The sequence below is a fragment of the Arvicanthis niloticus genome, chromosome 4, assembly GCF_011762505.2.
Source record: "Arvicanthis niloticus isolate mArvNil1 chromosome 4, mArvNil1.pat.X, whole genome shotgun sequence".
NCBI lineage: Eukaryota > Metazoa > Chordata > Mammalia > Rodentia > Muridae > Arvicanthis > Arvicanthis niloticus.
In genome coordinates this window covers 26,438,283-26,449,215 of record NC_047661.1, presented here as the reverse complement: position 1 = coordinate 26,449,215, position 10,933 = coordinate 26,438,283, and the positions used below count along the sequence as shown (strand labels likewise).

General features: G+C 37.7%; 1 protein-coding gene across 4 annotated transcripts in view; it reads left to right on the top strand.

Annotated features, from left to right (window-relative positions):
• The first annotated feature begins 10 nt into the window (after positions 1–10).
• The window catches only part of Sclt1 (sodium channel and clathrin linker 1), a 128,118-nt gene continuing 117,195 nt past the window's right edge, over positions 11–10,933 (top strand). The window contains exons 1-4 of one of the 4 annotated variants that reach the window (XM_034501353.2): positions 11–537; positions 4,107–4,174; positions 8,195–8,253; positions 8,743–8,815. In XM_034501353.2, coding sequence (XP_034357244.1) covers positions 504–537; positions 4,107–4,174; positions 8,195–8,253; positions 8,743–8,815 — 234 coding nt within the window. In that variant the 5' untranslated portion in view covers positions 11–503. Of the gene's footprint in view, positions 538–4,106; positions 4,175–8,194; positions 8,254–8,740; positions 8,816–10,933 lie in introns of those variants that run through there. The other 3 variants (XM_076932343.1, XM_076932344.1, XM_034501354.2) reach the window with 3 other exon arrangements.

Here is a 10,933-nt window from a genome sequence, read left to right as displayed (position 1 = left end):
CGCGTGATGACGAGCGCGGCGTCACCGTCTCCAAGGAACGGTCCCGGGCACCGCTTTCAAAGTCGCAGGGCGGGCCGAGCGGACTCCGTGGCCGCTCGTGCTTCCCCGCGGTCCTGGCCTCGCTCCTCAGCCCCGCGGGGACGCCGCCGCCGGGTCTGGCGCGTCCCCGGGTCGTCCTCCCGTGTGGTCTGACGGGAACTCGGCGCCCTCCGGCCCCGCGCCGCCCCGCGGCCCTTTCTGTCAGTCCGGGTCCTGCGGAGCGCGGAGCTGAGTCTGACGCGGGTCGCCTGGGTTCGTCCGAGCGGCGGGCCGATCTACGCCGCCGCGTGAGTGGGATGCTGATGTCTCCGCGCCAGGGCTCGGCTGCCCCTGCGACCCCTTAGCTTTTTGTTTGCCCTCACAGCGGGAGGCTGCTTTTTTTGTTTGCTTGTTTACAAAAATACCTTCTTTCCCCCTGCGAGGAATCGATAAACGTGATGAAACCTCCAAACTAAAATATCGAAATGGCCACAGAAATCGACTTACTGAGAGACCAAAGTAAGCGCGCCCTATTCCCTGGTGGAAAATTCATCTGTAAGGTGCAATGTCGCTTTCGTTGACCTACTAATGTGTTTGTGAATGCTGGTCGGTCCCAGCGTGAAAATGTTAAAAACTTAAAAAGTCTGCTGCACAAAATGCTTGGTGATGTGCATGAGACTGTGTATGTAACTTAACGAAGCAGAACCGCTAGTAAATACTTGTAGAATATTCCTTAAGCACGCCTATGAGTCAGCCAGGCATGAAATAGATTTGTTATGCGTCTCTTGTGCTCGAAGAAACTCGAGGGCTGATGGCCAGGAAGAGTTTCCAAGCCTGCAGCTTAGGACCTTAAGGCATTGCTCTGGTCATTAGTTTAATAGATATTTGTTGACCTATTGTTTTATTACGTGCCAGGTGCTATTCATGTAGCTGATGTAGGAATGAGATGGAGAGAGTTTTGTTCCCCAAGCATGTAATTGGCAGAAGGAGATACATAAATACCAAAACCACACTGAAACAGCAACTGCTGACTCGTTTGCATCCGTTACCAAGTAGTTGATGAAATTATTGAGTAAACATTGATATATATATATATATATATATATATATATATATATAGCATCTACTAACACGGTGCTAAACAAATACTGACGATTGTGCAGTGATTAAACTACCCCCAGAGGAGATGCTATTGGGACAGAAACTTGACATATCAATATGTGTATACTGATAAGAAAGGTTTAGGTGTCCAAATTATCCAAAACATTGAAGGAATTGGACGTATACTTTGTTTAAAAACAGCACAGTTGCCGTGAAGAATATATAGAGGTTTATTGAGGAGTACAGTTCCTTAGCTGCAGTCATGATCATAGGAAAGAAGTGACCTAAGGAGCATGTAGAGATTGAAGGCTGAGAGATTTGAAAGAAGGGAAGAGAGCAACCCAGGTATTTTCTTGAGCAACAGGGAAGGTTGGGGAAACATGCTGAACTCCATAGAGTTCACAGACCTGAAGTTAAGGACATACTACTCTCTAGGTTTGTTTCTGTATGTATATTGCTTAGCTCTCACAAGTTTGATCTTGGGCAAAATCCTTAGCTTCTCTGTGCCTCTGGTTAGTACATGTTAAATGCTCTGCTTCTCCCCCTTCCCCCCCCCCCCCCGCCCTACACACACTGTCTATATAGTGTTGTGGGATATATGCATACATATATATGTATGTGTATACACTATGTGCGTGTATTGATATTACAACAATAGCATTATTTCTTAAGAAAATGAGTAGATAAAAAACCTCCATCACTCTATAAAGATGAATAACTGGCCACAATCTGAGTAATCTGCGAGAATGAGTTTTGCTTGGTGGAGAGACACCTGAATTTGAGAAGATGAGTTTTAGAAGAATAAAGCAGCAATAATTCTTAGATAAGAATTGAATCCCAAATATGAGCAAACCCAAGTAAGAGAGTTTATTTTTACTGAAAACTGAATTGTAAGTTAGTAAAACAAGGAGCAGAATGGAAGAAGAGATTCCCAAATAGAAGCAGCAGAACCTCAAGGGCTTGACATTTGTATATTCAGGAAATGGAAGCATGGGATTTTAAGGTTTGTAGGAGAGATACCAATGAGTGTGAGGAATCTGTGAGCTTTTTCTGTTACCAGACCTTGTATGCCAGTTAAAGATGGGGGATGTCTCACTAGCCATACCACCTACTACTGTTGAGATAAAGATGACTGTGTCCATTTTCCCATTTGCCTCTCATATTCTCTACACTGATTGTTTATTTGTTTGTTTTTTTCAAGGCATTGTTTCTCTGTGTAACAGTTCTGGGTGTTCTGGAACTGGATTCTTAGGCCAAGCTGGCCTTTAACTGTTCCCTCTGTCTCAAGAATGTTGAGATTAAAGACATGTGCCACCATACCCAGCCTTCTACATTGACTTCTATTGATCTTAATTTCTTCTCACTGGCTTCATTTGTTTGTTTGTTTGTTTGTTTGCTTGTTTTGTTTTGAAAAGACCTGGCCTTAGATTCTCTATGTAGACTAGGTGGGCTTCAAACTCATAACACATAAAGTAAAATAAATCTTTAACATTTTCAGAAGTCCTTAAGAATATGCCTTTATGCCTTTAGGGTACAGGAGGATTTCCTTCGTAGATTTGACTTTTATTTAAAGAAGGAAAATGATAATAAACTTAAGTATTGCATGATACTGCCATTGTCTCCAACATTTACAGAAGCAACTGGTTAATGCATTTCCATATTTATGTGTGTTTGTTTATAACATAAATTTAAAAAAGAAAACAAGCATCATGGCAAAGTGAAACATTCTTGTAATATATACAATTCAGGTCCAGAAATGGGAATGACCTAGACTTCAAAAAATTTATAATCCCTCCCTCTTCCACAAAGATAGTGAAAGATAATCACTATCTTTAATTTTATACATTAATTTAGGTTTTTCAATATTTTAGTTTTAAAAAGTAAGATCGTGAACCATTTATTCTTCTGTGCTTCATCATTTATAATATTTTGAAAATTTATCCTTATCAGATATAGATAGGGTTAGTTCATTTTAATTGCTATGCACTCTTGGCAAAAATAAATATACATGTATGGGTGGGTATCTGGCCAGCATTCATGTTTATGCATAACATGCTACGGAGGCCAAAAGGGAGTGTTGGATTCCCTGAGACTTGTGGTACAGTTGTGAGCTACCGTGTGAGTGCTGGGATTAGCTAGTGCTGTGTCTGCTGAGCCATTTCTCTAGCCTCTCTTAAAAATTTTTCATTTGTGTATCTCTCTCTCTCTCTCTCTCTCTCTCTCTCTCTCTCTCTCTGTGTGTGTGTGTGTGTGTGTGTGTGTGTGTGTGTGTGTGTGTACTTTCCCTGTTTGTTTTCTGATGTGAATACAGATGTGGCATGTTAGAACTCTCAGCTTTTTTCTGAGCTATCTTTTTCATTGTTTCATGGCACTCCTGTTGAAATTAGATTCCATGTCCTACAATTTGTCCTCAGTATAGAACAGGTAATCGTTTCAGCCAACATTAAGAATTCTAAAGCATTTATGTACAGCTTAGTTGTTGCCTCTAGTTCTAGCACCCAAAAGGCAAAGACAGGAAGATTCTAGTGAGTCAGGCAAGCCTGGGTTACATATAAGTTCTAGGTCAGCCTGAATGGTGGCCTATCTTCAAGAAAGGAAGGAAGGAAAAAAGAAAGGAAGAATATGGTACATATTTTTCCAATTCTTTTTTTGAAGAAGTAGAAACAAAAAGACAATAAAGAATGTTTCCACTTCTGCCTGATAATTCAAATTTAGGAAATAAGAAAGATTAGTTCTTTGTAGCTATCCTGTGTTCGTTCCATTTGGAAGTCATTATTTAGCTTATGAATATAAAAAAAAAAACAAAAAAAACCCCTAATTTTAATGTTCTAAAATGATGTGCTAAATTGATGATTCACCTTATGAGAAGCAATCTTACAGACCAGAAATCTTCCACTGGATATATCAAATAGTAGCTGCTATTTTTCTAGTTTTACAAAATAGATTGTTACTCAAATTGATTTTGTTTGTTTGTTTGTTTGTTTCAGATGTTAAGCTAAATGATATTCTTAGGCACCATCAAATGGAACATATTTTTAGAGACCCAACTATGCAGGTATGTGGAATAATTACGTACAAAAAAACTAGGTTGAAATTTGATTGTAAATATATCGACATCCTTATGAATTATTGATTACAGCCAATACAAATCTTCTATAAATTCTACTTAGAATTATTCACATTTGAAGTTGTCTATAACTTTTGAAATTTTTCTTATATCTTTGATTCTTGTAAGGGAAAATTTGGTTTTGCTCTCTGAAAGTAAGCTCTTTGTCTATAGAAATTGCTTTCATATTTTTCTAACTTTGGAGCTAATGCTATATATGTTAATGTAGCTGAGATCTGAAATGGGAATTCATTTAAGCTTTGAAACATACTAAAGTGATTTCTCAAGATATGGCTACCTGAGTTTGACTCTGGTCTCCCCAATTAAAAAACCCAGAAATTATGAATATAACATAAACTAACACAAGTAATAATATATGCATTGGCCTTTAATGTTTATTTCCTAAGGTGCTTTTTTTTTTACTTCAATTTTAGATTTTATCAACAAGGTGTATCTGGTAAATATCTTAAAGCATAGATCTGAATGCTTAATTAAGCAGTAACAACAACAAAAGACAGATATTTGAAGCTCCAGAGATCTCTGGGCATGATATTGTGGCATATCTGCCAGATGCTATGGCTGGCTTGATCATGAAAGTGATTTTTTTGTTTGGTTGGTTTTTGGTTTTTTTTGTTTTGTTTTTGTTGTTGTTTGTTTGTTTGTTTATCAGCAACACAGCAATAGATGCAAGACCACCATCAGGGGTGTCTGCTATGAATGGTGATTATAATTAATGGAAACCTCAGGGGAGCAAACCAATCAGGGACACATCTTTTCTTACCATTACACAAATTATAGTTGTTTTAATACTTAGCAGGTGTAGGTTCTTTTCTAAATGTACTGTTTTTATATAAAATCATATAGTAAGTCTTGATTCCTATCCTTAATTTTCATGGCAAAATAATTGTTTCTGCTTCCAGTTCCTTTGTAGTCCTTCATATCTTCGCAACTCCATTGTCACATGTCTTTACCTTCATTGTGTACTTTACCATGATGAGAGAAGAGGTCATGTGGTAGCATAAAACAGGTGTTGAGCACCTTTCTAGCAGTGATACCCATAGCCTAGAACAAGTGCAGTTCATGCCCTGAGGGTTCTTCAGCTAAAAGGTGTGGAGAAAAGTAGGATGGATCTACAGATCCAGCCCTGGAGTCAAACTTAGAGTGGTGGGGATAGAGGAGCTGGGGTTATAAGCAAAAGGTATTCCAGAAGTCCTAATGACATACTGGCAGTCCTATCCACAGGGAAAACCCACTGTTTTTGAGAGCTCTAAATCCAGTGTGGGATTTGGTGTGACAGTAGCTTCTCCCATGTGGTAGATGAGCATTGGAGAAGAGAGCAATTCCATTTTCTTCATGTCGAAGAGCACTGTAGACAGGCATAGCAGAAAGTTAATACTATCACAGCCACCAAGAGATAGCTGCAGTCGTTCTTGGTTACCTCATATTTAGGTTCTTGTTATAGGGTTATCTGGGCTGGTCTAGGTAGAAGATTCTCAGTAGAAGCCATCCTTACTTGCAGTTTAGCCTGTCACAATTAACTGCATTATAAAAAAGATAGACTATAGCTCTATTGGCAAGCATGTAAGAACAAAGTATTGGTCAGAGTATAAACTGACAATAATGACTTCCAATTCTGGAGATCTAATGTAAGTATGCTATCTGCCATTAAGAATAATGTGATTTGGATGTAAATATTGTATGTACTCATTATTCAGCCTTACACAATCACTTAGTAAATTTTAAAAGCACAATGAGGTGTCACTATATATTTCACATTATGGTTACAAATAAAATAGTGGAATGTGTTATTGTGTGGATTTTTTCCCCAAAGGTTCATATATTGGAGGCTTAGTCCTTGCTCTGACAAAGTTCCAAAGAGATAGAACCAAGTGGGAAGTGGCTAGGTCATTAGGGACATGACTCTTAGAAGGGAGTCATGCCAATCTCCAGGAATGAGTTAGTCTCACAAGAGTTGTTACAAAAGAGGAAGCCTATTTCTCCTTTGCATGTGCTTCCAGCATGATGCTATCAGCCATGCTGTGGTAAAGCTAGGAAAGTACTCACTAGAGCACAGCAGAAACTGGCATCGTGCTCTTGAACCTTAAGAACTGTGAGATAATTGGGCCTCCTTTCTTCAGACAGTATACAACCTCTGAAATTCTGTTGTAGGGATGGACATGGACTAAAGCAACCTTGCATTGTTGGTGGGAGTCAGTAGCTTAAACAGAAAACATGCAGCTGCCATTAGACTCAGCATTTGTGCTCCTGAACATCTACACACACGCATGCACACACTCATTTACAAGTATTTATAGCAGCTTTCCTCATAATATGGTTACCTTTTGTAGGAGAGTGGTTAAGAAAGAAGCACTTGTGTTTTAACTACTTGTAATATTATACTATTGTTGGACAGTAAAAGGTGATGAGTTGACTGAGAATGGGGGCTTAAACCTGTAATCCAGCACTCAGAAAGCTGAGTTAGAGGATGTTGTGATTTGGGGGCTATCCTAGGCTACAGAGTAAAATGTGCTCCCAAACATCCAAGATACTCTACCGAAGGGAAAAAAGCCAATCCCAAGCGATTACATTCATGTTAAGTTCCTAAAATGAAAAAAAAAAAAAATGTATATATAAAACTGACTAGTGGTTGCCTAAACCTGAGGATAAGGAAGTGTAGTGGGAAGGTAGTGTGACTAAAAGGAGCACTGAATGATCCTTGGCTCATGAAAACTTTCTTATCTTCATGTATGTGTTATCACTATCATGGTTATGGCATTGTACTGCAGAAGGTCCCCATGCTACAGTGGTGTGACAAATTTTCAGCTTTGTGGTATGAAAGTGATGCAAATTCAGATCTTTTCTTTAATGAATAATATATGGTAAGATGCTCTCCCATGATGATGGGCAGCAGCAGTGAGCCCAGCTATATAATCACAAGTGTGAACATACTCTGCAGGCTCTATGTTGTTGAGCCACCATGTTTTATAGGACAGTGTGTTAAATGCGTTTTGAGCTTACATCATTCTCAACCTCAGATGAGACTGTCATCCATCTTAAACTAAGGATCATCTGTATGTTACATTGTGGCTTAACAAAATGTTTGCATTGGGGAAAGTTGCCCAAAACTTCCTGTCATTAATTTCTATAATTTTATGTGATTCTATAGTTATCTCAAAAACAGAAAGATTAATACTTTTTAAACTCATACATTAGAACTGAAGCAGCATTTAAAAGGAAGTGTACTCCCCTATTTGCATTCATTTAATGTAGAAAATGAAGAGGAAGAGCAAATTAAATCCAATGAAAGAAAGGAAGTAGAACTTAAGTAATGAGCTGTCAATGTAAAAATTAGGGAAGAATTACAAAAGTAAAAAGATTGACTATTAAAAAAGATAAAGAACACAACTCGCTTTCAATGAAGATAAAGGGAAAATGACTATTAATGTTTGTCATTATAGTAGTTTCTCTACTGAGAAACTACTGAACTTTGTTTTTTAGTATTGTGTCCTATCTACAACTTAATGTCTCTATTTTCTCCTAACATTTATTGCATTGTGTGATGTTTTCCTGGTAAATGATGAAAGTATCTGTATATGATAATTGTGTCACGTGTTCCTCTGGAGCCTTTAAACCTTCCTTACAGCATATTGACCAGAACAGTAAAAGCAAGCAGCCTTGTACTGTTATTACACTTAATGTAAGGTTCCCTTGTTTCACCACAAATCGTGACAATTAGTGTTAATTACTGGTAGATATTTTTCTCAAACAGAAAATTCTTCATAGTTCTAATTGGCATCAGCTTTTTTCTTTCTTTTCTTCCTTTTAAATTACATGTGATAGATATTATAAAGTTATAAAAATTTTAATGACAATTTTAAGCCATTTCAATTTTAACTAGAATAATGTGAAAAAATATTTTACTAACCTGTTTTTTATAATTTTTAGTATTTTTTATATCTTTTCTTATAGAACAGCATGTCCAGAGGAGGCAGAGGTGACACACTAGTAAACTCAGTAAATGAACAAAGGTAAAGTAAAATACATATTATTTTTTCAATCATTTGGTCATTGATAGAGTTCCCTAATGTATGGATGCTTATTGTATGGTGTGCTGTAAGTAAGCATAAATGACTTGCTAGTAAGGTGATAAATGCATTGTTGGGATTTATACGAGTGGTCTATAATGGAGGATGATCTTACTTGTTCCCCAAGATACTTGGTAATATCTAAGATCATCTTTGATTTGTTAGAAGTAAGTCCTATGGAAAGTGAGGCTTTACTAGGTGGGAGTCAGAGAAGCTGTTATCCTTCAGTGCTCAAGGCTTCTCTCCTACTCCTTCCACAAGGTCAAGAAGTTTTCAGTCCAAAATATTACTTGTGTTAAGGGTTTAAGAGAAAAGGCAAAATACTGATTTGTATTAGACACAAATTTTTATTTTGAAATTTATTTTACTTGTTACATGCTTAAAGTAAATAGAACTGAATATTCAGTCTTTTAATTCTGTGCTTTCCTTTAGTCCTTTACCTCCTCTCATTGCTGAGTATGAGAAACATCTGGAAGAGCTAAACAGGCAGCTGACCTATTGCCAGGTAAGAAGTCAACCATGTAGCTTTTGTAAGATTTTGCTATGAGAAGAAAAATATGAAAGTCTCATTCATCTGTAAATGTGTATCTGTAAACACTAGCTTCAGTTTTCTTTTTTAACTCAGTATTCCCTTGTTCTTGCTCTCTGGCAGAGGTATCTTTATGAAGCTGGGAGCTGTGTCCTGATGGCATTATTATTTGTTGGTATCTCTGTGCTCAGAATCATCTCAGAGCCCTTCAAACCTTACCCAAATTCTACCTACTTATGCCATTATTTGCAGAATTGTTTCCCCCATCTTCAGATGCTATTTCTGTCACTTGACTTGTATATCTTTTAGATAAGATATTATTATCCTACTTCCAATATACGCTTGGGTTTTTGCACATTTTATTTTTGATTACTAGTGGAAGTTTATTTTAAGAATAATGGAAATAAATTTAAGACACTGTCTATGTACACAGATCTCAGTCTTAGGGCTTCTGAGACTAGGCCCATAAAATACTAAAGCAATACTATACCTTAGGGTTGTTACACGCTTAAAGTAACCCATGTTTTTAGAGTATAACTAATATTTATAATGTTCTTTGAATTGAAATGTTTTTTACATTTCCTCTCAAATTTTCTGATACCAGGATAACAATATAAATATTTCATTTTAAAAAGACAATTTTAAAATTAGCTTAGCTTACAGAGTAATGGGTTTCCATATGGGATTTTCCTACATATCTTATTTTTATCGATCCCTCATAGCTCCACCATCTTGTGTACTTCCACTTTTCCTTAACCCTCTTCACAGCTATACCCTTTGGCCCCAGTGTTTTCTTCCCACTTTTGTTACTGTTGTCTCCCCACTGCCTTCTCTTAAAGCTGCTGCTGTTGCTCCTTTTTCCAGATGTGTATAGAGTTGTAAAAATTAAACACTAGGCGGGCAGTGGTGGTGCACACCTTTAATCCCAGTACTTGGGAGGCAGAAGCAGGCGGATTTCTGAGTTCGAGACCAGCCTGGTCTACAAAGTGAGTTCCAGGACAGCCAAGGCTATACAGAGAAACCCTGTCTTGAAAAACAAAAACAAAAAAAACAAAACAAAAAATTAAACACTAAAACACAAAGCTGCCAATCAATTAATGGACAGGTCACAAAAAAAAAAAAAGAAAGGAAGGAAGGAAGGGAGAGAGAGAGAGAGAGAGAAAGTGAGAAAGCAAGCAAGCAAAAACAGCATATAAGTATTTAGAAGTATTTCTTAATCAGAATTTCTGTGTCTCAGGTTAAGCCCACAGCTAACAATGGCTGTTCTTTGTTAGAGATTGAATAATATTAATAATTAATAGTCATTAATAATAAGGATTGTATTAGGCCTAGATACCAAACCCTAGATCAATTTACTAACAGTAAAGAAAGCACAATGCAGATGTGAGAAAGCATAATGGCCCTGTATAAAAATAACCTTCAGGCTGGTTTTCTCAGAATGGTGCTGTGGGAGTGGCAGGCTTTAAGCCCATTGTCTTTTTTTTTTTTTTTTTTTTTTTTTGAGACAGGGTTTTTCTTTTGTAGCCTCTGCTGTTCTGGAACTCTCTGTAGGCCAGGCTGGCCTTAAACATACCTTCACCTGCCTCTGCCTCCTGCTTGGGTTAAAGGTATACCTCACCACTATTCAGCTGTCTTTTTTCTTAGTGCATGGACAAGAAGAGGTTCTGTGGTGTGCTTTAAAGTATAGTACATAGTAGGCTTTGATGGTCTGACAAAATACCTGAGAAAAATGAGCTTAAAGGAGGGAAGGTAGGGATTTTGGCAAATGGTTTCATTCCAGGATACCTGGCTTTATTTCTTTGGTCCTGAAAAGAGACAGAAAATACGGTAGCTGGAGAACATGTAAGGAAGGCTGCTCACTTCATGGTGTCTGGGAAGCAGAGAGAAGAAAAGGAATGCTAGGACAAAATAAACCCTTTGAATGTTTACCCCTGGGATCTGTGTCTTCAAACTCCGTGGTCTCTACATTGCTCATGAAGCTACGGATTAATTTGTCAATGAAGTTGGAGGCCCTATGATGCAGTCTCCTCTTGAGTTACCACCTCTGAACATAATGCTTTCAAAATGGACATCTGCATTTTCTATACAACCACA